The 26,525-nt window shown below is 57.7% G+C and overlaps 2 protein-coding genes across 2 annotated transcripts; one reads left to right on the top strand and one right to left on the bottom strand.

Annotated features, from left to right (window-relative positions):
• Window positions 1-700: 700 nt before the first annotated feature.
• On the top strand, window positions 701-7,835 carry Pacsin1 (protein kinase C and casein kinase substrate in neurons 1). Its single transcript, XM_048347930.1, has 9 exons — window positions 701-857; window positions 1,813-1,969; window positions 3,807-4,042; window positions 4,410-4,565; window positions 4,678-4,853; window positions 6,069-6,189; window positions 6,286-6,413; window positions 6,942-7,129; window positions 7,583-7,835. Exons 1-9 carry the CDS (start codon window positions 795-797, stop codon window positions 7,690-7,692), a joined length of 1,335 nt encoding a protein of 444 aa, XP_048203887.1. The 5' UTR covers window positions 701-794; the 3' UTR covers window positions 7,693-7,835.
• Window positions 7,836-12,975: 5,140 nt separating this feature from the next.
• Window positions 12,976-25,883, bottom strand: Spdef (SAM pointed domain containing ETS transcription factor). Its single transcript, XM_048347313.1, has 6 exons — window positions 25,841-25,883; window positions 17,627-18,088; window positions 15,753-15,950; window positions 14,919-14,966; window positions 14,654-14,800; window positions 12,976-13,186 (listed from the first exon to the last, which is right to left on the bottom strand). Exons 2-6 carry the CDS (start codon window positions 18,063-18,065, stop codon window positions 13,008-13,010), a joined length of 1,011 nt encoding a protein of 336 aa, XP_048203270.1. The 5' UTR covers window positions 18,066-18,088; window positions 25,841-25,883; the 3' UTR covers window positions 12,976-13,007.
• Window positions 25,884-26,525: the final 642 nt, after the last annotated feature.

Raw genomic sequence — 26,525 nt, 5'->3', positions numbered from 1 at the left:
CAGTCGGAGCATGGATGGCTCCGGGAATGAGGAAGCCCTATGTCTGGGCTAGAGGGGAGGGAAGAGCTGCCAGCCTTCCAGGGAGCTGGGGCTCTTGCTACAGTTGGGAAGTTGGGGGGCTGAGACCAGGGGTTCTGTGTTGGGTGAGAGTGGGGGGGGAACTTGGAGAGGGTCCTCTGGATCTCATGACCTCTGGACCTGTTGAGGGGCAAGCAGCAGGAAAGAGAGACACCCCCTAGGCCCCAGCAGCCATATTTGAAGGGGAAGACCTAGCACACCAGGGATCCAAGCCCCTGTATGGTCCCCGGTGCCGGGAGGTACCAAACGTGCTGTTTCCCTGCTGGCTCGGGAGCTGCGTGAGTCTAAGACAAACCACATGTAAAGCACATGTGCAAGTATGTGGTCCCCACTTTCAACTCTAGGGGTCCAGGGACCCATGGACGGGAGGCCCTGCGGTGATGGTATGGTGGGCTCTGCTGGTGGGCGGGCTTCTGAGAGGAGGCGCCCTAGCGGGGCTGGGACTGAGGAGCGAGGCTGAGGCTGGAGATGTGCAAGTAGGCATGAGAACGTTGTAGGTTGGATCCTCAGGTTACCATGGATTTAGGGAGCTGTCCCTGGACAGGAAGCTCCATCCCAGTGCAGGGTCAGACCCCCTGCAGCGGGTCGGGCCCTGGGCACGGACAGGGCATGGCTCCCATCCCTCATGTGCGGATCTTTCTCCTGCCTCCCGGCGCGTGAACAGCCAAGCCTGCTAACTACAGCTCCGCACCTGCGCCTCTCCCCACGGTCACACCATGTCTGGCTCCTACGACGAGGCCTCGCTGGCTCCAGAGGAGATCACTGACAGCTTCTGGGAGGTAAGCCTGGCGTGGGGGGGGGGGTGCCCAGGTCCCTGCCCACTCCCCATACGCCCCGACGCCTCAGGCCTTGCTCCCCAACACCTGTGCCTCCACCACAGCCACGAAAGCCAGCAGTGTCCAACAGGTAAGCTGCCCCCAGAGCAAGCAGGTGACATTTCGCAGCAGCAAGGGTGGGGGGGGGGGTGGCGGCAGACCTTTCCAGTCTCTCTTCTGGGGTCCCACACTCAGATTCCTGGCCCTTCACACAGGCAGGCGCAGCACCTCACGGTTTAGACAGCCTTTCCCAGCAGCTCCCCGCCCCCACCCTGAGGTGGGCGGGGGAGGGACACTGAACACAGGCGGGGTGAGCTCAGGGTCCCCACAGCTGCACATCTAGAGATGGAGGCAGCCCAAGAAGCCGGCATTTCAGAGCCTCGGGAAGTGTTTGAGATCTGAGGAGGAACCTGCTATTGGCTGTGGAACTTCCTCCACCCCACCCCAAATGAAACCTGCCAGACCTAAATTAATAAGTGTTTAATGAGATGTCTGCAAAACATAATATTGTGTCAAGAAGTTGCAGCTCAGCTCAACGCTTCTGTGACTATATAAATATAATAGATTTAGCTCACAAGCACAACATGAATAATTCATCCTACCCAAGCCTAACTTATAAAACTCCTGCATTTTGTGGTACCCAGGAGATTATTTTTGAAGTGGAGTGAGAGTACATGGAGACCGTGGTGTCCGGGGCGGGGTGGCTGGGACCCTTCAAGGCAGAGGGTGGGGAGCCGTCACCGGCCCCCTCCATCGGGTTGCTGCAGTAGCGAGCGCCCCCTTTTGGCCAGAGAGAAGCAGACAGAAAGCAAGAGAGAGAGAGAGAGAGAGAGAGAGAGAGAGAGAGAGAGAGAGAGAGAGAGAGAGAGAGAGAGGAGAGAGAGAGAATATGGAGTCATGCCTGCGGTTCTGCCACCAGGTGGGGAACTACAAGCGGACTGTGAAACGCATCGACGATGGCCACCGCTTATGCAACGACCTCATGAGCTGTGTGCAGGAGCGCGCCAAGATCGAGAAGGCATATGCACAGCAGCTCACGGACTGGGCCAAGCGCTGGCGCCAGCTCATCGAGAAAGGTGCCCCCCAGTGCCCACCCCATCCTCACCCTGGTACCCTAGGCGGGCCCCCACGACCTGGGGAGCTACTAGGTTGGGGTAAAAAGCAAAAACAATCACTTTTTTTTTTTAATTTTGAAATTTAAGCTTCTAGAAGAGTTGCACGCAGAGTACAGAGAGCTAGATTCATTTAATAGGGTCCGTGTGAACTAGAGGTGTGGCTCAAATGGCAGAGCATTTGCTGTGAGCAAGAGTGCCAGGCCATGAGTTCAAGCCCGAGTACAGGCACCAAAAAACCCATACATTAAAAATATATGGCCCAGGGCTGGGGATATAGCCTAGTGGCAAGAGTGCCTGCCTCGGATACACGAGGCCCTAGGTTCGATTCCCCAGCACCACATATACAGAAAACGGCCAGAAGTGGCGCTGTGGCTCAAGTGGCGGAGTGCTAGCCTTGAGCGGGAAGAAGCCAGGGACAGTGCTCAGGCCCTGAGTCCAAGGCCCAGGACTGGCCCAAAAAAAAAAAAATATATATATGGCCCAGGGCTGGGGATATGGCCTAGTGGCAAGAGTGCCTGCCTCATATACATGAGGCCCTGGGCTCGATTCCCCAGCACCACATATACAGAAAATGGCCAGAAGTGGCGCTGTGGCTCAAGTGGCAGAGTGCTAGCCTTGAGCAAAAAGAAGCCAGGGACAGTGCTCAGGCCCAGAGTCCAAGCCCCAAGACTGGCCAAAAAAAAAAAAAAAAAAATATATATATATATATATGGCCCGGGGCTGGGAATATGGCCTAGTGGCAAGAGAGCTTGCCTTGTATACATGAAGTCCTGGGTTCGATTCCTCAGCACCACATATATAGAAAACGGCCAGAAGTGGTGCTATGGCTCAAGTGGTAGAGTGCTAGCCTTGAGCAAAAGGAAGCCAGGGACAGTGCTCAGGCCCTGAGTCCAAGCCCCAGGACTGGCAAAAAAATAATAAATTAATTAAAAAAAAATATATATATATGGCCCAGGACTGGGAACATGGCTTAGCGGTAGAGTGCTTGCCTCGCATGCACAAAGCCCTGGGTTTGATTCCTGAGCACCACATATATAGAAGAATCCAGAAGTGGCGCTGTGACTCAAGTGGAAGAGTGCTAGCCTTGAGGAAAAGAAGCTCAGGGACAGTGCCCAGGGCCTGAGTTCAAGCCCCAGGACCGGCAACAAATAAGCAAACAAACGTGTATATATATTTACAGTCCACAAGCATATTTGACTGTAGCAGTGACTTAGGCTGGACAAGGTGCAATCCAGAATCACATATTGCACCTGATCATCATGGCTCTAGGTCCCTGCAGTCCAGCTGGTTTCAAGCAGGGGTTTCCATATATTTGCAAGATTTTTCTCTGCAAGACTGTGTAGATGCTTAGAGGGCAGGGGTGAGCCTGTACCCCCGGCACAGTACCTGACAACAAATGAATGTGAATGACAGGTCTCCGGTGATCCGCTGACACTTTTTCCAGCTGGTTCTTAACTTTACATTCAGCTAACTTTTCCAGGGCACCTCCTGTGGGCCTTGGTCTATACCGGGCTTGTAAGTGGTCATAGCTGCCCAAGTGGGGCTCACGCGACAAGAAAGACATGGAAAAGGTTCCAATCCAGATGCTGCGTGGAGAACCAGTGAGGGCTGCAGGACGGGCATGGGGGTGGGCAGCTGGAGAGGACTTCTGGGAGAGGCTAGCTGTCCTGGGCCCTGACGGGGAGAGAGGAGAATAGGAAGGATGGAAGAGGCAGTTCCTGTTGCCATGGGAAGGAAGGGAGAGCCTCAGAGAACAGAAGCAGGAGGGAGACCCCATAACTCACCGCCATTCTCCTAGGCCCACAGTATGGCAGCCTGGAGCGGGCCTGGGGTGCCATCATGACCGAGGCGGACAAGGTGAGCGAACTGCACCAGGAGGTGAAGAACAACCTGCTGAACGAGGACCTGGAGAAGGTCAAGAACTGGCAGAAGGACGCTTACCACAAGCAGATCATGGGCGGCTTCAAGGAGACCAAGGAGGCTGAAGATGGCTTCCGCAAGGCCCAGAAGCCCTGGGCCAAGAAGATGAAGGAGGTGCCACAGGAGGGTGGTTGTGGGGTAGCCCCGGGAGCAGTGCCATCTGCAGAAAGAACTGCCCTCAGACAGGCAGACAGCACCCCATGGCAGAGAGGCCCAAGGAGAATGCCTGTGACCCCATGAAAGAGAGCAGTGTAGGGGAAGGCCCCTGCACTTGCTGCTGGGCAGGAAGGTATTGGTGGGGACAGCAGCAGTGCCAGGCGGGGAAATGTCTCCAGATGAGGGCCCTGCTCCCTGACAGCCCGAGCCAAGGCTAGCAGTGCCCTGCCTCTTAGAGACTCACTCCTGGCTCCCTGGGAGATGAGCAGGCAGGCAGAGGGGATGAGTGCCTGGCTCCTCACCTGATCTGCTCCCCTGCCCACAGCTGGAGGCAGCCAAGAAGGCCTACCATATGGCCTGCAAAGAGGAGAAGCTGGCCATGACGCGGGAGATGAACAGCAAGACGGAGCAGTCTGTCACTCCCGAGCAGCAGAAGAAGCTTCAGGACAAAGTGGACAAGTGCAAGCAGGATGTGCAGAAGGTGCTGCCTGCAGAGGGGGTGGCAGCGGGGGTCCCGGGGCCCCTGGCATGGGGGGGACAGGGAGTTGCCGGCCCGGCTTGGTCTCACTAACCTCTCCCTCTGGTACCCACAGACACAGGAGAAGTATGAGAAGGTGCTAGAAGATGTGGGCAAGACCACGCCCCAGTACATGGAAGGCATGGAGCAGGTGTTTGAACAGTGCCAGCAATTTGAGGAAAAACGGCTGGTCTTCCTCAAGGAGGTGCTGCTGGACATCAAACGTCACCTCAACTTAGCAGAGAACAGCAGGTACTGGGCATGGTGGGTGTGCAGGGGCAGGCACAGCCAGCAGAGGGCACCAGTGAGCAGGCATCCCTGGCACCGTCACAGCAAGGGCAGGGCAGACCTGCAGGGCTCCAAGCACAGCTGATGCCCAGGTGCCAGCTGATAGATGCTAAGTACTCCAGAAACCTGGGTTTGGGTACTGGGAGCTACAGCAGGGTAAAGGGAGCTGACTTGGCATGCCTGGAATTGCTCCTTAATAGCCCACCTGGGAGCTGGGAATATGGCCTAGTGGTAGAGTGCTTGCCTAGCATGCATGAAGCCCTGGGTTTGATTCCTCAGCACCACATAAACAGAAAAAGCCAGAAGAGGTGCTGTGGCTCAAGTGGTAGAGTGCTAGCCTTGATCAAAAGAAGCTCAAGGACAGTGCCCAGGCCCTGAGTCCAAGCCCCATGACTGGCAACAACAACAACAAGAACAACAACAAAAAGCCCACCTAGACACGGGGCGCCGGTGGCTCGCAACTATAATCCTAGCTACTCAGGAGGCTGAGATCTGAGGATCACAGCTCAAAGTCAGCCCAGACAAGAAAGTCCCTGAGAGTCTTATCTTCAGTTAACCACCAGAAAACCTGAAGTGGCGCTGTGGCTCAAGTGGGAGAGCGCTAGCCTTGAGCTGGAGAGCTCAGGAACAGTGCCAGGCCCAGAGTTCAAGCCCCCTGACTAACAACAACAACAACAACAAAAGAAGCCTGCCTGTGGCTCAAGCCTGTAATCCTAGCTACTCAGGAGGCTGAGATATGAGGATTACAGTTCAAAGCCAGCTTTGGCAGAAAAGAAAAGTTCATGAGACTCTTTAACCAGCAAAAAGCCAGAAATGGATGCTTTGGCTCAAGTGGTAGAGCAACAGTCTTGAGTAAGATGCTTAATTGAGCCCCAGTGCCGACACAAGCCTGGAATCCTAGCTACTTGGGAGCAGAAATCAGAGATAGATGTTCAAGGCCAGCCCAGACTCCATCTCAATCAAAGGTTGACTGTGCCACGTGACGAGGTGCTTGCCTACAAGCTTCATGAGTTCAATCCCAGACTCAATCTTCCAGTAGTAATATTAATAATAATAACAACAACAACAACACACACGATTCCTGATTGAGGGCGTGTCCAGTGCCATTGTCCCCCAAAAGCAACGAGGAAGGGCTGTGGTACCTCTGTGTCCTCCACCTGCCCCTCTCCTCCTGCGCAGTTACATCCATGTGTACCGTGAGCTGGAGCAGGCCATCCGGGGGGCGGATGCTCAGGAGGACCTCCGATGGTTCCGCAGCACCAGCGGCCCCGGCATGCCCATGAACTGGCCCCAGTTTGAGGTGAGAAACTGTAGGGGTGGCGGGAGGGTCTTGGGTTGAAAAGGCCTCAGGGTGCAGCCCCCCAGCCTGTCTGCTCCCTGCCCCCCCCCCCACCAGGAGTGGAACCCAGACCTCCCCCACACCGCAGCCAAGAAGGAGAAGCAGCCCAAGAAGGCAGAGGGGGCGGCGCTGAGCAATGCCACTGGGGCCGTGGAGTCCACATCCCAGGCTGGGGACCGCGGCAGGTGAGTGCCTGCCGTCCAGCCGCTGGGCGGAGCAGAGAGGCTCACCTCCTGCCACCAAGTTTCCCTCCGGGAGAGAAGATAGGGTCAGACCATACCAACCATATGTAGGATCCAAGGGAACTGATCCTTCTAGATCCCTGCTGTATCGGGCTTCTTTATATTGACTCAAGCCTTCTGTCACACTGGAAAGCATGATTTACAGATGCACAAACAGGGACCCAGAGAGATTAGGTGAGGAGTCCACAGTCACACAGCTAGGTAGCCAGCCTCAGGAGGTCTGGCTCCAGGATCCTCACTCTTCACCATTAGATTCTTCTCCGGTGAAAAGTCTGGTCTGTTACTTTACCACTCAGGAGCTAATGGATCTGCCTCACTTCTATCTAGAGCTGACATGAGGATCGCTGGCTCCAGACCCTGTCTTAGGTGGCCAATCCCAGCCTTGGTGGGATGAAGCCCTGGTTAAGAGGGGAATCTCCAAGAGGGACAGGGCTGGGGCTATTCTTGAGGGGTCTTCCCTCTGCATTTCAGTGTCAGTAGCTATGACAGAGGCCAGCCCTATGCCGCCGAGTGGTCTGATGACGAGAGCGGCAACCCCTTTGGAGGCAACGAGGCCAATGGTGGTGCCAACCCCTTCGAGGATGACACCAAGGGAGTGCGGGTGCGGGCACTCTATGACTATGATGGCCAGGAGCAGGATGAGCTCAGCTTCAAAGCCGGTAAGGTGGGCGGGGCAGGGGCTGAGCCAGAGATCTGGGCACGGATTGGGTGTGGGAGAGTGGGTGGGGCCTGAGGAACAGACCTGAGCCCGGATTGGGTATGGGATTGAGGGCGGGGCCTGAGGAACAGACCTGAGCCCGGATTGGGTATGGGATTGAGGGCGGGCCTGAGAGCCTCTATGGATTTGCCAGGGAAGGGTGAGGGCAAAAATCTGTGTATTGAGGACAGGTCTTGGACCAGGTTAAGTGATGGCTCAGCCCCCTGTGCCAGGGGCTGCACAGAAATACTGGGTGGGACTGGAATGGGGCTTGTCCAGGACCTAAGACCAAGTCGACAATTTGGAGCAGAATGGGAGGGCCCAGTGGAGGCCTCTTCTAGCACGAAAGTGTTGAGGAGAGGCGGCTCCTTCCCAAGCTCCTGTCAACGCAGGCTACTTGCATCTCCCTTCCCAGGAGACGAGCTCACCAAGCTGGGAGAGGAGGACGAGCAGGGCTGGTGCCGCGGGCGGCTGGACAGCGGGCAGCTGGGCCTCTATCCTGCCAACTACGTGGAGGCCATCTAACTGCCCCGCCCCCTCCGCAACCCCACCTCCTCACCCACCGCCTGCCCGCCCTTCCCACCCTTGTCTCCTCCTCCTTGCCATAGAGTTCCAGACATATTTTCCGATCAAGCTTTTATTTTTTTAAAAGTCAAAACAGAACAAAAGAAAAAAAATACAAAGAGACAGAGCATTTGCAGGGTCACCTGGAGGCCAGGGTGGTGGGGCTTAGCAGGGAGGCCCCAGGGTCAGGGAGGGGCTTAGGACTTGGTCCTGCATTACAATGTCTGCTCTTCAGAGTCCACCAAAGAGTCTCCTGAGCCCTGAGGGATGTCTTCTGGACCCTTCTCTCCTGCCTCACTGCCCCTCCTCCACCCCACCCCAGGCTGCCAGTACCTGCCCCTGTTGTCTGAGCCTGGCTTCCTAACCTCTCCTCCCCTCACCCCCCCCAACCCCATTCTCAAAGGCCCCTCCTCCTGACCCCAGGAAGGGAGGCCTCCCAGCCCTAGTCTTCCACTCTGCCCTGGATGAGGAACCCTTCTTCTCCTCAGCCCCATTCTTTGGGACCTGTGGGGCTGGAACAGTCACCATCCTTCCCTGTAGGTTTGTAGCGGGTCCCTAGACTCCTCTAGACATGACGAGAGATGGGCTGGAGGAAGTAGAGGAAGGAAGGGAAGGAAGGCAGAGAGATATGGCCCTGAGTCCAGGCTGTGCCAGCCCTCCAATGCTAGCCCTGTCTGAGGGACCAAGACCTTGTATCGGCCCTTCTCTCCTGCTGCCAGCACCGTGGAGAGGGGCTCTTCACCAGAGCCACGCCCACTCCATAGCTTGCAGAGATATGTGCCCCCCTCTCAGAAGTCCTTTAGCATCGGGCAGAGCTTACCCCCAAACCCAGGGCAAAGCCAGCAACAGTAGCAGCCTCCTCCCATTTCCTGGGGAGGAGGCCTCCTGCCCACCCATCTGCCCTCTTTCCACGTCCATCAAAACCATAGACTCACCAGGCTCAGCACCTTCTCTGAAACCACGGCTTGTGCCTGCATAGCTCTTGGCCTAAATGACTCCTTCATACTCGCCAAGACTGCCTGGGAGACACCGAGGAAGTGGGAGCTTCCGGCCTGGGTCCATCGGGGGACGCCTGCAGCCGGGATTGGCAGGAAGGAGATCTGGCCCCTCAGAGGCAAGATGGCTCCCACATCTTCCTTGTCACTGCACCCACCACCAACATCCCAACACTTGCTGGCACTACCCCCATCTCCCCAAGCCTGGGTTTCAGTTCAAAGCCCTTGGGGCAGGGAGCGTCCTTTGGTTGTCAAGAGCAGTGGCCCCAGAGTACTAAGTAGCAGCTGTCCTTGGGGGAAGATTGGGATTTGGAAGCAGACTTAGGGAGGACAAGACCCCAAGGGGCAGGAGGAGCCATTTCTTGGAGACCTCTAGGGCTTGGCTTCTGGGCTGCAGCCATCCACTCCCCCGCCTTCCCCCGCCCCCTGTGGCCTCAGCCTCCAGATGAAGCTACCCCCACCCTCCTCCACCCTCAGTTAGGAAGTAGCGGACCCCAGCCTGGAGGCCCTGCTCTGCTTCCTGGGGGTTCTTAGGATCCCCAAAGCCCTGGAAGAGGGCCCAAACCACAGCGGGCCTCCATTGGAGCCTAGAGTGGAGCCACGCCGGGGACAGGCAAGCACCCCCAGCTGCCAGCACCCCCTTCTTAATCACTGTCTGATCTCTGGGCCTCTCTGCTGCAGTCTGAGATACAGGCCCACATCTTGAAGGCCACAACTAACCCTCCCACCGCCAAAGCTCCTGCTCCCCCCCACCCCGCCCCCAGGCAGAAGGCAGTGGGGGCCTGAGAGGCAAGAAGCCGCCGCACCTGCACCTTGGGGCCTGGGCTCCCCCTTTCTGTGCTACCGGCTTCCCAGTACCTGGGTAGGGGCTGTGACCCTGGCTGGACCCCAGGCCTGTCCCCCCTCAGCACCCTGGCTGCCCACTTCAGGGCAGAGACTGGAAAACCTATCCCCCCTGGAGCAGTGATCTCCACAGCCCCCTTTGGGATCTCTCTCTCTCTCTCTCTCTCTCTCTCTCTCTCTCTCTCTCTCTCTCTGGGTCCCCAAGCTCCTTAGGACCCCAGCTTGGGAGCGTCTCCTACCTGTAAGTCTCCTGGCCCCCCTGTCGGCGCCGGTGTCAGGGCACCCACAGCAAGCACAGGGCCGGGCGCCTTGCTGTGCCCGCACCGCGTCCCGTAGCCCCAGCCCGCTGCCCCCTTGATGCTGCACGGGCCGCCCTGGCGGGGCTCAGCCAGTAATGTGTTTCAGTTACCCACCATCCCGCAGCCTGGCTGTGCCAGGAGCCAGAGCTGCCCTGCCACCCGCCACCGCCGTCCGCCACCCTCGGCTTCCTGACTCCATTAGTCCTCCACTTGTGAAACTCCGAGAAGTGCTGTGCTCTCAGCAATGCACCTGTTTTGTACATGATTGTGTAATTTAAAGGTATATAAATACAAATATATATATATCTATATCAGTTGTGACTGTACGACTGTGGATAAAACCCAAAACTGTGTCAATCTGCCTGGATGTGTCAATCTTGAGTCTGTGTGTCTTCAGTCCGGGGATGAGAGGGGGGTGGGAGTTGTGGGCGCTCTGAAGACTCTCTGAGGTGGGCTGTCTGTCCGGCATGTGGACCCTGACCCCCAGGATGTTGTCCTGGCTGACATTTGTGGGGGGGGGGAGGCACTGAGGGCTGGGCTTTTCACCGCCTAGGGCTCCAGGTCCTGTCTCTTCAAGGGTGGTCTTGTTAAAGACTCCTGGGGCGGGCCTCTGCGGATAGGACTGACCTGACCCGGTAAGCCAGGTCATTCAGGTCCCAGATCCATCGGGCAAGGGCGGGAGTACACTCACTGGTAGAGCACTTGCCTCCAGCCTGAGGCTTTGGGTTTCATCCCCAGCCCTGCAAGATCAATAAACATTCCAAGCTCATGGTTCAAGGGTGAACTCAGGGCCTCCTGCTTGCTAGACAAGCACTTACCTCCATGCCACCAGCCACGTCCCTAGTCCTAGCCCCCAAGTACGTTTTTTCTTTGTTTTTGGCTTTGTGTCCAGTCCTGGGACTTGAACTTAGGGCCCGTGCTCTCACTTGGCTTTTCTGCTCAGAGCTGGTGCTTTACCTCTTCAACCATACTTCTTCTTTTGGCCTTGGTGCTGTCTACTTGGAAGTAAAAGTCTCTGGGATTTGTCTGCTTTGAATGCGTTCCTCAGATCTCAGCCTCCTAAGTTGCTAGGATTACAGGCTTGAGATACCAGTACCCAGCCCCAAGTAGTTTTGATTCTTAAAGCAGGTGGCAGCACCCAAGTGCTGGGCTCTTGACGGTTCTGCTAGGCCCAGTGCACACCCCAACACCCCCCTGCTGTACTCCAATCCCAGCTAGAGATCTTCTGGAACAAGACATGAGTCTCAGGTTCAGCCTCAATCCCATTTCTTCTGCCAGCTCTCAAGGTGGCTCTCGATAGCTGTGGCCATTGTCCTACCCAACCTCCTCAGCAGTCTTGCCTGAGTTGAGGCCCAGGCCCCACTGGGACACCCACCCAAGCAGGTGTCTCCAGGGACTTAGGGGAGGCAGAGCAGGGAGGTTGGAGACAAAACTAGTTTGGCAGCCCTGAGCTTGGTTCTGGCCAGGGTCCCAGTGTGTCCCTCCTTGTGTGGTGGGAGACAACCGGGACCCAGCAGGGTACAGGCCTGAGGCAGGGCCCTTCCTGCTCTGGGTCCTGTCCCAGCTGGCAGGTGCCAGGGTGCTGTTTGCTCAGTGCCAGGAGTAAACTTTCTCCAAAGACAATAAAATGGCTGGAGGCAGACGGCAGCAATACAGGGCAAGGATTAACCCTTGGTGGTCTGGGTGGCATGGGCTCCCTGCCCTGCCTCTGGGAAGATTGGCCTCAGAAGCTAAGAACGAGTCATGGAGAGGTGCAGGCCAGTCCTGAAGCAGGTAGGATGGACAGCAGAGAGAGCCCTGTCCTTGGGGAGAGAGGGGCACGGGTTCAGCTCCAGATTCCGCTACTCGGTTCCAGATCAGCTGTGCGGTTGAGCATCGCCTAACTATTCTGAACTGTTTGGTCACCAGCAAGATGGGGGAGAGACACCTGCTTTGTAGTTGAGGTCAGTGACAAAAAAAGCAGTGGGTGCAGCCAGCATGTAACAGTCCCTCAGGACACATGGATAAACACGGGGGAGATAGGAGGAGGCAGAAACTGCAAACAAGCCTAGCTCTCTTCCAAAGTCAGTGTTCAGAGACAAGGGCCTGTCCCCTCCCCGCCCCCCCAAATCCCAGGAACCAGGCGCTGCCCTCAAATACAGCAGACTTCCAGACTGGTGTGCCCACCCCCCCCCCTTTGCCAGCCCAAAGGGGATGAGGAATAGTCAGTGATCTTCTAGCAGCTAGTCCTTAACTTTTAGGCATAGTTCAGTGCCATATTCTCCCAGGAGGCTTCTGTTGACCCTCACAGGCCTCTGTGATAACAACCACTTTTCTTGTGTTTTTGTCCTAGTACTGGAGCCTGAACTCAGGCCCTAGGTGCTATCTCTTAACTTTTTTTTTTTTTTAGTACTGGGGATTAAACCCAGGACATTGCATTTGCTAGGCAAATGCTTAACCATTGAGTTACATCCCAGCCCTGTGCCTGTACTTTTTTGTTCAAGGCTGACACTCTACCACTTAAGCCACAGCTCTCCTTCCAGCTCTTTGCTGGTTAACTGGGGATAAGAGTCTTACAGAGTTTTTTGGGGGGGCAGGACTGGCCTCAAACCAAGATTCTCAGATCTCAGCCTCCTAAGAAGCTAGGATTATAAGCATGAGCCATGGCACCCAGCCCACAACCACTTCTGATCATCAATGGCCTCTGGGCTGTGCTATTCCGTGCCCATGTACTGGGGACTTGTCAGTTCTCTTGTATCTTTATTACTAATTTCTGGGTAACCTCTGGCTCCCCAACTCAGGGTACTGAAGATGTCTCCTAGCACCCTGCCAGACACGGTGCAGAATGGGAGGGCCAGATGATGTAGAAGAGAGAAGGTGGCACTACAAATGGCCTTGGTTGAGTCCCTGCCATTCTGCAGGCTCTGGGAATTTCAGGGAATCTAAGGCGAGGGGATGACCTTCCCCTGGGAGCAGCCTGGTAACTCTGACCTCTAGGGGACATTGTTTATGAGCGGTAAGGCCTGAGAGGAGGCATCCCCATCCTGGGGTCCCAGAGAGCTCCTTTAAACCCTGGGAGCCGCAGTTCCTCCTCAACTTTCTTCCAGAGCTCAGGGCCTGATGGGACAGAGGCAGGCAGGAAGAAGGGCTCTCACAGCCCTCAGATGGGGTGCACAAATTGGTAGACAAGGCGCTGGGAGATGTCTGGCTTGCGGATGATGCCTTTCTTGTAATACTGGCGGATGGAGCGGCTCAGCTTGTCGTAGTTCATGGCAGGCCGGTTCTTTCGGATGCCCCACAGCCGGGCCACCTGAGCAGAGTCTTCAATTTTGAAGATGCCTAAGGGAGCAAAAGGGGTCAAAGAGGGCCAGAATTCACATGGAAGGCATCAGGAAGAAGAAGGATGAGACTACCAGGTCAATCTTGTGGAAAGCCCAAGGAACCAGTGTTAGGGCCTTGTTCCGCTCAATGCAGGGGCTATGGAGACTCGGACACTGACTCCCTGGCTAGAGTAGGAGTAAAGTGTATGTATACAAACATGTACCATAGGCCCAGTAAATAGCTGAGCATACTATGGAGTCGCCAACTCCTGGTGTCTGCACACAGGCAGGCACATGCGTGTGCATGCACGCATGCACACACACACACACACACACACACAGTGTAGTAGCCACCAGCCATGTGTGGTCCTTGGGCAGTTGAGCACTGATTAGTCTCATCGGGCTATTCTCAATTGAGATGTTCTGGAAATGTGAATTTTTTTTTTTTTAATTGGTCATGGGCTGAACTCTGGGCCTAGGGGCTGTCCCTGAGCTCTTTTTTGCTCAAGGCTAGCACTCTACCACGTTGAGCCACAGCATCACTTCCAGTTTTCTGGTGGTTAGTTGGAGACAAGAATCTCATGGACTTTCCTGCCCCGGCTGGCTTTGTACCTGGATCTTCAGATTTCAGCCTCCTGAGTAGCTAGGGTTACAGGTGTAGAGCCACCAGTGCCCAGCTTGGAAATGTTAGATATTTTAACATGCGAGGTTTCTAAGACTTCACAAAGTAATCTCAATAATTTTTTTATACTTATTATACGTTGAAAAAAAAACTGTCTCAGTTTTGGAGGTTTTAGGATCTTGGAGTATTTGCATAAACTTCAGTGGTTGGTTGGTTATCCCTAATCCAAAAATCCACGTGAACACTCAAGAAGATTTGCATTTCGGATTTTTGGACTAGGGATGTGCAACGTATATTACTAAAATTAACTCACGTTTCTTTTGTTGTTGTTTTAAATGTTCTGAATGTGGCTACTCGAAAATATTCCTATTAGACTTGTGGCTCGGGTTGCATTTCCCCTTCCTTCCCCAGCCCCCTCCACACAAAGATATTTTGAGGACAAGGGCAGGGAAGACACTCTTCCCGGCAGTGCTTCCCACAGGCACCCCGGTGGTTTGAGGGTCCTAAACGGGATGGGGCATGGCCAGGAGAGGGCTGGACTCGGGCTGACCCAGCCCCTGGGACTGAGCTCAGCCCGGTGGAGCGCCTCCAGCCCCTCGTGAGATAAGGAACAAAAAGCGGAGTCAGCCTCATTGTACCACCCCACCCCACCAAGACCACGCCCCTCCATGGCCTTCCACCTAGGCCCCGCCCCCTCCGTTATCACCTCCCACCAAGGCCACGCCCACTCCCATGCGCTCCTAGCTACGCCGTGCCCCAATGTGCCTTCCACCAATGCCCCGCCCCGCCGCGCCCTGGACACGCCCCTCCGTGCTCTGGCCACGCCCCCACCGTGGTGCCTGCCCTTGTCCGCAGGCCGCTTACCCTTCTCCTGGTTGAGCCAGCGGATGAAGCGGCCGTAGCTGTGCGGCTTGAGCAGCAGCTCCTTGAGAAACTGCCACAGGTGGATGGGCTGCCCGGAACACGAGGAGTCCACCTCGCTGTCTGTCCAGCTCTCTTCGCTGGTCGAGGCTGGCGGCCAGGGAGCGTGGGGTGAGTGACAGCCGAGGCCACCCCTTCCCGGACAGCCACTCCCCAGCCTTGGCCCTGCGTGGGGTCTCCGCTGCCCCTTGCCCCCTTGCCCGCTTACCGCAGTAATGCATGGCCCCAGGCGAGGTTCTCTCCTTCATCCAGGCCGCTGCAGGGCAAGGAGAGGAAGTTGTGGACCTAGGAGAGGTCCCACGCGGGAAGGGGGAGTGTGGAGGCTGTGGGGTGCAGAGGCCCCCACCAAGGTGTCCCCTGCTGCTTCCGGCCTCTGGCCAGTGTGGGACGGTGAACATCTCAAGAAGGGGACTTAGGGTTTCAGAGCTGGGGGCCTGTAGAACCTGCACAGGTCAGATTGTTCAGATGCTGTGCCTCAGTTTCCTCACTTGTGAAATGGTGACTGATTGCTCCTGCATTTTGCTAAAGGCCTGGCTTGATAATATCACCAGCCTGTCCTGTGGCTGCCCACCTCTAACTTCCCCATTTCTCCACCTGGCACCTTTGGGGTCTTGTTATCCCACAGCAGCATGGGCTGTGGCCTTGAAGTAGAGCCACATGGCCACCCTGTCCCCCTACTCATTCCAGGCTCCTGGGGCAGGTGCCTTGACCCACTGAAACAGCCTGGCAAAACAGGGCAGTTGTGTGACTGAATCTGGCTGAGAGAGGTGTGGGGTTTTGTTGTTTTGGGCAGTACTGGGGTTTGAACTCAAGGTCTTGTGCTTACTAGGGAGTAGCTTTCCCCCTTGAGCACTGCCTATGGCCCTTCCCATTACTTCTTTAATTATAAATGAAGTAAAACAAATATTTAAAATAGTTTTTTCCCTTTGAAAGGAAAAGGGAGCCAGGCAGTTTGTTTTGGGGTAGCACTCTGTCCCGATTTGCCCCCTCGGTGCTCCTAGCTTGCAGCCGGGGAGGGTGCCCAGCCTGTGCCATATCCTACCTGATTTCCAGATGTCCAGGTGGGCATGCAGCACCTCCCCACCCAGGGGCGAGCGCTGGCGGAACTGCTCCTCAGACAAGTCACACAGCTCCTTGCCACCCAGCTCCTGGAAGGCCTTGCCCGCAGGGGGCAGCCGGTACTGGTGCTCTGTCCACAGGAGCCACTTCTGAACATTGCTGGGGCTCCAGTCCCCGGGATCTAGGCAGGAGACATCCTCTCAGCTTGGGGGTGGCCAAACAAGGCTGGGGGGGGATGGAGACCCCTAGAGAACTCTGAGTCATGTGGCCCAGGACCTTGTACTCTTTAAGGTGTGGCCCGATCCGAGGCAGATGTTCCCCCAAAAGAGGAGAAGGAGAGGGCAGAGCCCTAAAACCAATTCAACTCAGGTTAAAGTTGTCGCTGTATTCCTAGGGCACCCAAGCCAGAAATACCTAGGCTTTCCCAAATACTCTATTGTTTATTTTTATTTTTGTGGTCATGGGGCTTGAACTCTGGGCCTGGAGTGTTGTCCCTGAGCTCTTTTTGCTCAAGGCTAGTTCTCTACCACTTTCAGCCACAGCGTCACTTCTGGTTTTCTGGTGGGTGTTTACTAGGAGATAAGAGTGTCATGGACTTTCCTGCCCAGGCTGGCTTTGAATTGTGATCCTCAGATTTCAGCCTCCTGAGTAGCTAGGATGACAGTCACCCCTTGTCCCCAAAGTCCTCAGGAACCAGAGAAAAACAAAATGAGAAGCCCAGCCCCCCCCCCCCCCACCATCCTGGACCTTTACAGATGAGGAAACCGAGGTCAAGAGACCTTCATCCCTTTGTCCAGCAGTGAACAAAGGGCTGGCTTTGTAGGAACCACTCAGCTAGCATGTGGAATTAGTAAGCGGCAGGGCACAGGGCGGTTATGGGGCAGTTCCAGGCCTCAGGCCAAGAGAGAAGTCACTGGCTGGGTCACAGATTCCCCTGGGCAGCTGCTCTGTGGGGGAGCCCAGACGAGCACAGACGTGGGGCCAGGCTAGGGAGCAGTGTTGCTGCGGAACCTCTAAGTGAACACCGCGATCCAAGCCAGTGCCCCAGCTGGGTGACCTGCAAGCAAGGCTGCTCCCCCTTAATAAACCCATTTTCCTGCCGAGGTCAAACCGATTTGTTCCAGTCCCTATTGTTCTGAGAATGGGTGTGGGGGAAGAGGCCCCATGGGAGAGCCTCCTGGGGTGGGGTGGGCACAGTGTGGGAAATGAGGACAGAAGTGTGGCCAGGAACAGCCTCAGGTAGGATGTGTGCAAAGGCTCCTCCATCTTGTGAGAAGACAGAGATGGAGAGAGGATGCACCCACAGGCCAGGGTGGAGACCTAGCAGTCCCTCCCCCACAGTTCCAGCTCCGTGACCACCTCACGGGGCCCGGCAGGCATAGATGTTAGCCCCACGAGCACAGGGACCTTTGCGATGCGTTCACCACTTGGTTCCCCAGTTCTAAAACAGAGCTGACAGGTGAAGATATGCTTAGAGCGGGATTTGACAACTGTTTAGTGGGCATCTATTATGTCCAGGGTGCTGTCCAAGGAACCAGGGGTATAGAATGGAATGAGGATGTGGACGTGTATGCTTCCGTGTGGAATCATGGCCGCCAGTGACAATTGCTGGGAGAGAAGGAACTGAAGTTGGTGAGGAGTGAGTCAAGTAGCTATTTGGTGGGAGTGTTCTAGGCTGAAGGCCCCCCGAGATTCTGAGGTGAATGTTGTGGGAAGAGCAGACAGGGTAAGTGGCTTGAGCAGTGTGCATGAAGGGCAGCACCTAAGTGGGGTCCCTCGGCAGAGGTGAGCAGGAACCATATTGGGCCCCCACCCTCCTGTGCCCCCCGGGGGTACGTGGGATGGGGAGGGGCTCACCGGCGGTGATGTTGAGGAGCTTGCAGGCCGTCTCGATGTCCTTGAGCACCTCACCCACCACCATGGACTGCACCTGCTCCAGCGAGTGCTCCTCCAGGGCCAGCCCGCCAGGCACCACGTCCAGGCCGCCCCCCGAGGCCTGGCTGTCAATGACCGGGCACTGCTCGGGCTCCTCCGCCGGCTCCTCCCTGGCAGCGCTCAGCAAGGGGCCCTTGGCCACCCAGTTGCCATCCTCCGGGCACAGCATATCGAAGTAGGAGAGGTAAAAGGCAGACAGGCTCTGCTCAGGCGTGGCAGGTGGGCTGGGGCTCCAGCCCCGCTTCTCAGGGCCCACCACCCCCGCTGCCACCTTCTCCAGACCTGTCCGTAGCAGGGTCTCGGGGGGCAGCAGCAGGCAGCTGGGGGGCATGTCGCTCAGGCCCGGGCTGGCGCTGCCCATGCTTCTGCGGCTAGCAGCTGGGTCTACGGAAACGAGAGGAAGGAGAGTCAGGTCTGACTGCCTGCCCATCCCCACGGGGCTGCTAAGCTGGTTGCAAGGATGAGGGGCCAGGGGGCAGTGGGCTGGGCCTGCGAGAGGGTTGAGCCTTGTGGGTCACTGGGCAGTGGGGAGAGGAGGGCCGACTGGGAAGAACGGGGAGGTGCGGACGGTTGAGTGTGTGGAGAGCAAGATGGGAAGTGGCAGCCAGTTTGGCTGGGCACAGCGATCCCGGCCGTGTCATGTGCTTAGGACAGGCTTCTGAGGCCACGGACCCCACCCAGTCCTCACGATGGAAGGCGCCCATTTGGCAGATGAACAAACTGAGGCCAAGACAAGGAGTCCCTACTTCCAAATCCTGCCAGCTACTGCGCGTGCTATCATCACACTTGGTGTCTGCCATCCTGCCTTCGACAGCAGGAGGTAGAGGAGATGGAAGAGTCCTGAACACCGTGTCATCTTCACCCACCTGGGAAAGAAGAAAGGACCAACGGGGGGGGGGGGGAGGGGGCGGCACAATCCCCTTCCATGTTGGGGCCACTGGGGGAGACGAGTCACCGAGTAGCACTTCTTTTTCCTTTGGCAGTAGTGGGGTGTGAACTGAGGGTCTTTGCACTAGCTGGGCTGCTTTTAGGAGAGGGATTTGCTTCTGCCTGGGCGTGCGCCTGAGCTGCAGTCTGCCTGCTTTTAGGCTTCCTGACATTGCCGCGGCCATGTGCGGCTGCGTGGAAGTCGTGCCACCCTCAGCCTCCCTGGTGGCTGCAGGAGCCGCTGCAGGGGACACCTAGCCCCTCAGCACCTCAGATGTCCCCCTTCCCTGCTGCCCCAAGCACCACTGGGTCTCAGCGGGAGCCTCAATCCTCATGGTCCCCCAGCTCTGCCCTGCCCAGCCCAGATCCTTTTTCTGAGGACTTGCACTGGACCACACATGGGGGTGAGGCAAGAGGGAGACGATGACCAAACCCCTGGGGTCGTGAGTTGCAGGTGATTCGTGAGCCTGAGATTCAAGGACACCCGGAGACGGGCAGAAAAGGACCAGGAGTTTGAGCCTCCCGCCCCCACCCCCATGTAGCTGATCGGTGGGTGTACGGGCAAAGTACAGCGGGAGGGAGGTTCGAGTCCCTCCTCAGTCGGGGCCCTCAGAGGCGGTGGCCACTTATCAGACACGCAGATCCTCTGCCACGCTGGAGGAGGCAGCGGGGTTGAACAGGCCTGGTGCGGGGGAGGTGGGGCACAAGTTCAATGTGAGAGGCGGCTGGCAGGCAGGAGGAGGAGGAGGCGGGTGGCGCCCAAGGACAGATGTCCTCTGTATGGCAGAATTCACCATGGCAGGGGCAGTAAGTAGGGAGGGCACAGGGCATTCTGGCTCCATCAACCCGTCTCCCCTCGGTTTAGTGCTCCCCCTTGGTTTAGTGCTCCCCTTTCCAACCTAATGTGGCAGCCCCACCGTTTCCTGTGCTCGAAAGAGTTGCGCAGATGAGAAAGGAGGTTGGCTCCCTCTGATTTCAACTCTTCCTGTCAAGGGTTCCTCTAAGTGACAAAGAAGAAAAGGTCAGGGTGGGTGGGGTGGGCAGGGACGGTGGGGGGGAGCGTGCTGGAGTTGCGGGGGACAGAGGGCAGATCTGGAATCATTCCAAGTCCTTCTGTGTAAACACTCGTGTGTGCCATGAGCCCATGTTATTTACCCAGGCAGTGCCAACAGCCCGCTCTGCCCCTGGGTCCACACCCTGGCCTGTGCCCACACCCTCCCCCCCCAGGCAGCCCCACCCCTGGAGAGCTCCCCGAACCCCTGCCACACCTTCTTCTCCCCCCCCCTGCTTCCTCCTGCCCCCTCCACGTCCCCAGAACCCCCCTGCCTGCCACGTTAGGATAGTCTCTGCCAGCGCCCTGGGCCGCGTGCCAGGAGGCAGCTTGTCCAAGAGCAGGGAACTTGCTTCCGAGTGGCCTCCTGTTGGCTGGGCCTCGGCCACGGGTAGGAGAGAGGAGGCAGCTGCTGGGGGTCCGGGCACCGTGACATGAGGTGCCAGTGGGTTGGAATGGGCAGGGCAAGGGCAGCGCTGGCCAGGTTGGGACGGGATTCAATGGCATTGATGAGTGCTGAGCGGTGCAGGGCTGGCGCCTGCAGAGAGGCCGCCCAGGCCTCGCTCTTATCCCTTTCTCATTTTGCCAAATGGCAAAGATGAAGTGCAGAAGAAGTGAGCCAAACCCAGGTCTTTTGACCCTGGGCCTAGGGCTCCGTCACTAACAGAGAACCCCGAATCCCCTCTTGTCCTGTCCTTCAGCCTCTCTGCACTTTGCTCCAAAATCGCAAGAAACCTGCTCCCCATTGAGTCCCACCATCCCTTCCTGAAACAGGAGTGGATGATGGCTGTGTCACAGAGGAAGGGGCCTGGTGAGCCTAGGGCCTCCACCGCACCCTCTGGCCACCCAGCCCAGGCACCCGGGCTCATGACACAGTCAAGGCCCAGGGGGCTCTCCTGAGGTCTTGTCTGGACACAGGCAGGCTTTGTCCTCTGGGCCACAACCTCTGCGGGGCTCCCGCTCTGGCCTGTCATCTTCTGATAGTTCTGCCTACCTCCTGGTTAAGACCCTTCATCCGCCAGCACCGCCCCCACCTCCTGGCTGCTCACCCCACCTCTGTGGAGCTCATTGCCTTTTCATGCCTTTTCATCAGACACCATTCCCCTACCTACCCTGGCTCCCATTTCCAGATTTGCCCCATCCTGATGGCCGGTGTCTCCCTCTGGAAGGGACCGGGTATTATAGGGTCATTTTACAGACAGAAGTGATGAACCCTAGAGATGGGAATGATTAGCAGTAGGGTTTGGACTACACCAGGGGTCTCAGGGGAGCCACACATCTAGGCTCTAAGGAGGGTGGTGGTTCTTCCCAGGCTCACGCTGTACACGAGTTAGGGCTATTTCCTCCTGTGTTTTCTACCTCTCCCAAATGCCCTTTCTTTCTCATCACAGGCAGCCCAAGGACCTCCTCCTCCTCCTCCTCCTCCTCCTCCTCCTCCTCCTCCTCCTCCTCCTCCTCCTCCTCCTCCTCCATACAGTTCTCCAAGGAGCCCTCCATACGTTCTCTTGCTCCTACCACCTCTGCTACGCAGCTCAGCGCATGGGTAAATCTCCAGGTGATACCTGCTAGGGAAAGCTCGGAGATTAGCAGAAAGGTACCCAGGGTCCCACAGCAGAGCCAGGGCCTGACCACCGCTCACTTGTCCATCCCCTGGAGAGGACAGGCCAGCCTTCCCACAGCTCTGCCAATAGCCCTGGGCTGCGGTCTCCCGAGTGATGCCTCCAGCTCCCAAACCTCGAGCTGATCTATCCTGGATTAAGCGGTGGATCTAGACTGAGGCTCAGCACGCCTGCCCCAGAAGCTCAGCTCTCCTTACACACAAAGAAAGTTTGGTAACAGCTGGTGGAGGGCAAGCTGGAGACAAGAGCAGATGCGCGGGGAGCTCGGGTCCCCGGGAAAGGCCAAGGAGGGGAAAGGGAAGAGGCACCAAAGTTAGCACAGCTGTCTCCTGACAACCCTCCCTGCTTTGGCCAGGAATGTGCTCCTGCCTTTTGACCTCTGATCTCTGACCCCCCCCCCTTAGCCCACCTGAACTGCAGGGAATGGAGTCACCTGAGAGGTGCTTACATAAGGTGCTTACATGGGGGTGCTGATTCTACTTCCTGGGGACTGGGGTGGGGGTAAATGTGCCTAATCACCCCTCAATCCTGAGGCCCGGTGAACCTGGAGCCCAGGCCTCAAGAGAGGGGGAGCAGGGAGGGCAGGTTGACAGAGCCCCCAGCTTGGCTCCCAGCAGCCTCGATGCAGAATTGCATCCTTAGCCACCTGTTGCAGCCCCATTCCACGTGTCCCACTTAGCTCAGTGGTTAAAACACTTGCCTAGGGCTGGGGATATGGCCTAGTGGCAAGAGTGCCTGCCTCATATACATGAGGCCCTGGGTTCGATTCCCCAGCACCACATATACAGAAAATGGCCAGAAGTGGCACTGTGGCTCAAGTGGCAGAGTGCTAGCCTTGAGCAAAAAGAAGCCAGGGACAGTGCTCAGGCCCTGAGTCCAAGCCCCAGGACTGGCCAAAAAACAAACAAACAAAAAACACTTGCATGTACAAGGCCCTGGGTTCAATTCCAAGCATGGCAAAACAAAACAGGAACATTGAATATGCTGGGGTGTGGGAGTAAGACCCAAAAGCTATGCAGAGTGGGCCAGGGGGCCTGCAGCCCTGTACCCCCAAACTTCCAGCTGGTCAGCACCTTGGAGAGAAGCCATGGGGAAGGGGAAGACTCAGCACACAACTGGTAGATGAGGCTCCCGGCTGCCCAAGGGGGCTGGGCAAAGAGCAGCAGAGGCTAGGTTTCCATGGTGACCCCATGGCTGCCACCCTCCTGCCCCGGTCCTTCCTCAGCTCAGCCCAGCCTGCAGCTTGGAGTGACTAGTGCTAATTTCCCACTCTATTAAGTACAATTCTGCCTGGCTCCCCAGGTTGCTGGAAACCACAATTCACTTCTTCCCTCGGCCCTGGCTGAGCACACATTGTGCGTAGATCTAGTTCACGTCTCTTTCTCCACCGCCCCTGCTGTCCACGTGGCCACTCCTCCTTCCCTGAGCTCCTCCTCAGCCCCCACTTCTCTACCACACCTCCCAGTACCTCCCTCATGTCTCCTCGGGCAGCAGCTGCCTTTGGCACTGTAGCTGAAGCCCTGGGCCTCAGTTTCCCTGCCAGTAACATGGATTTTTTTTTTTGCCAGTTCTGGGCCTTGGACTCAGGGCCTGAGCACTGTCCCTGGCTTCTTTTTGCTCAAGGCTAGCACTCTGCCACTTGAGCCACTTCTGGCCATTTTCTGTACATATGGTGCTGGTGAACCCAGGTCCTCATGTATAGGAGGCAAGCACTCTTGCCACTAGGCCATACCCCCAGCCCCAGTAACATGGATTCTTAAAAGCAGTGGTTGTCTGTCATGGGGCTGGACAAGTCTCCTCAGGCTACTCTCTAATCTTCCTCACCCCTGAGCTGCCTGGGGGGGGGGGGGGGGAGAGATGTTGTAGAAATTTTTGGGATGAGCTGCCTGACCCCAAGACCATCAAGATCCAGAAAGAACCATGCAAGGAGGTCTTCCCACAGAGAAGCCCAGCAAGACACCCCTCCTAGTGGGGGTGGGGGTGGGAATAAGCTGAACCCCAGCAGCCTCAGAACAACTTGCTATCCCCAGAGGGAAGAGTCCTAGGCCTGGCCCTTGTCTCCAGCCTCACGGGCCAGCACCTAGTAGGGAGCAGCCAGGCTCAGTCCCCCTCTCCCCAGTCCCAGGGCTGGGGGAGGAGGGCCGTCTGTCCGGGAGTCCTGATCACCTCCTCCTCCTGCTCTGGGGAGGCTCTGGTCCCTTCACCTCCACCAGAGAGACACTGAGGTCTCTGGCTGGCCAGCAACGACCAAAGAAAGGAGGAGACCCTCACCCCTGGTAGGGAAGGAGACCCGGTCTAGCCAGGCACCTGTGGATCTATGCAAAGGAGCTGGAGACAGTCGGTGCTACTAAATGTCAGGAAGGGCCCAGGGCGATAGGCTCCCACACAGTTGGCTTTGTGCATCGTTGAAAACCTGATGAGCCACTCACCTGGCGGGGTGCAAGGTGGGAGGGTGGGAGTGGGAAGTGGGGCAGGGGACAAGGAAAGGGTCAGGGCGGGGTCGAGCTCTGCCTCCTACTCCCCAGCTCCGGGCCGGGGGCCAGGGACTCCGTCTCCTCTGGGACTCGGGTGTGCGGTTTGTTCAGTGGGCTGCCGGCTGGCTGGTGTAGCGGTGGACTGACCGAGGGGTGAGAGAGAGGGATTCACACAGATTGCTTAGACAAGCTTAAATCTGGCACCCCGGGAGCAGGGAGGGGTTAGGGCTGGAGGAGAGGAAAGGAGAGAGTGGGGGTAGAAATGAGAACAGAGGAAAAAGCACGTGGTGGTGGTGGTGGTGGAGGCTGGGCCAGAGCTGAGGGTGTGGTGGGGGAAACCTGGGTCCCTGACCCCAGGGTCACTGTGCTCCCTAGACCAGTCCAGGGCGGTGGCCAACTCCATCTGCCCCTCCCTTCCCTCCAGGAGGAGCCAGGAATTCCTGCCCTACCCAACTCCCTCTCGCCTTCGCAGACAGGCTCACAAGTCCAGGCTGCCAGACAGTCTGTAACCAACTCCTACACAGCCTTCAGAGCCTCGTGCCTTTGTCTCCTCCCCGGAGCCTCCTTTGGTAGCCCGCCTTGTCTAACCTTCTTTTTCCACAGACAAGGAGGGCCAAGCGCACTGAGGAAGTGTGGCTCTTCCAGGCTCGCGCAGTGGGGTCCTGATGGCCCCTTCCAGCCTTGGTCCACAGTCAGCCTGAGGTTCCATTCAGGCTGCACTGAGCCACTCAGCCTGCTGCCAGCTTTAAGTTGCAATGTCCTCGGGACTAGTAAGTGGCTTCTCCGGGCCTTCTGCCTCCTTCCAGTCCCACTATCTGAACATCCAGTGAGTGTGCACTGATACTGTGCAATAAACAAAAGCGTCTGGACTCCCCCCACCTCCCCACCGTGCTGGGGAGGAAGGTGTGGTCCTCCGACCCACACTCCCTGTGTGCCCCACGAGTCTGAGAGTTGAGGCAGGGGGGACCCCCAGGTTTGAATTGGCCCCCCCGTGCGGGTGGCTGGCCTGGTTGGGCTGCGCTGGCCGGCTGGGGGCTGGCCTGGCCTGCCTGTCCGGCGGGGCGTCTCCTCCACCTGGGGCCCGGGGCAGCTCAGCAGCCTGTTTGCTTTCTTACTCAGCTGAGCAGCTGGTGCTGGGGCCATGTGGCTTCCTTGGGGGCTGCTGGGAAGGTGGAGGCAGGAAGTGAGTCTGAGTCCCAGTCCTGGCAAGGGAGGGGGGTTAGGACCACCACCCTCACAGAGGAGGCCTGTGGCCTGGGTGTGGGTAGGTTGAGGCAAGGGGAACTGGAGTAGCTCCATGGGCCTGCACGTGTGTGCATACCCACACCTATACCTGCACACACACAGCCATTCACACAAACACATGCAACTTGAATAGCCTCAGGAGCACCCCAAAACGCAAGCCCTCAGCTCCCCCCTGCCCCTAATGTCCCTGCCACCTAGATCCCTCTGCCCCACCCCAGGAGTGAGCCCTTGGAGGGGGCCCTCCCCCACTGTGGCTTCCCTCTGGAACCGAGACTAGGACTCCCAGGGCCTTCAGCTCCCCACACACCCCAAAGCCCAGGCGGTTCTCTTAGCAGTGACCCCGAACTCTCTGTGCTCTGAGCTGTTTCTCCTGCTCTGCCCTGGCCCCTAGGCACTGCCCTCAGACTCAGGGCCCAGCCAGCCCCGTTTGTTCCCCCTGGGGAGCCCCTTCTCAGGAAGAGCAGCCAGGCCCCGCAGCTGCAGGAAGACAGCCTCCGGTTTGCTGGCTGAGGAGAACAGGCTGGGCCCCGAGGCCGGGCTGCATAGCTGCCACCCTCCGGTCTACACAGGCTGGGCCGGGCCCAACCCACGGACACAGGACCCCCAGGTCGCGCTGTGGTGTGGGGAGGGGTGACAGGGCAGAATCTGGAGTGGGCAGGATTCTGAGGGCAGAGGGGTCCCGCCAGGGGGTCACCGCAGCCTGGAAGATGGATTCCAAGCCCGTGATGTGGGCCTCCAGGTCCTGCTCCAGGTCCCCGGCCTCCCCACAGCTGGCAGGGAAGAGCTCCGGCCAGGGCCGCCCTGCCTCCCCAGCACTTACCCGTTAGCTGCCCGGAGAGTGAGGCCACAGTCTCGGGGCCACAGGTGTGCGCAGCCGTGGCCACGACGTGTCTCAGCCAGGCATTGGGGGGGGGGGGCAGTGGATGAAGGACCGGCAGGGATGGGGGAGAGGGAGCCCTGGGAGGCTTCTCACCGGCAGCCTGATCCCCTCCACAGGTGATCAGAGCGGCTGAGGTAGCAGAGCGGTGGTGGGTCTGTGGAGGGGCCCAGGGCCACCTGCTGGCACGGTGACAAAGGCCAGGGTGAGGGGCACGTGGGGCAGGGGCGTGGGGCAGGCCCACGCGGCGGCCTGGGGCTGGCTCTTGGGGCAGAGAGGACAGGTGGACTGTCGGAATGTTTGGGAGGAAGTCAGGCGGCTGAGGGATGGAGAGTTGGCTGGGCCTGGTTTCCCATTATAAGTAATCCTTCCTTATTTACCTGAACAAATACACTCCCTGCTTACCTCAGACCACAGGCGGGCTCCTGGCTAATTAACCCTTGCAGGCCTCCCCTTCAGCCTAGGGATCCACTCCCTAGCTGCAGGGTCTTCCTTTCTTCCCCCCTCGCTCCCTAGATGACGCGGGCCACTGCATCTCTCTTACCAGGAAGGCACAAAGGCTGATCCAGCGGGCCCAGAGCTGGGACCCTGTGAGGGAGGGATCAGGAGCAGGCCCGGGCTGGACAGG

This window comes from Perognathus longimembris, chromosome 6 (genome assembly GCF_023159225.1).
Source record: "Perognathus longimembris pacificus isolate PPM17 chromosome 6, ASM2315922v1, whole genome shotgun sequence".
Taxonomy (NCBI): domain Eukaryota; kingdom Metazoa; phylum Chordata; class Mammalia; order Rodentia; family Heteromyidae; genus Perognathus; species Perognathus longimembris.
The sequence above is the reverse complement of the archived record's forward strand: the minus strand, read 5'-3'. Positions and strand labels throughout refer to the sequence as shown.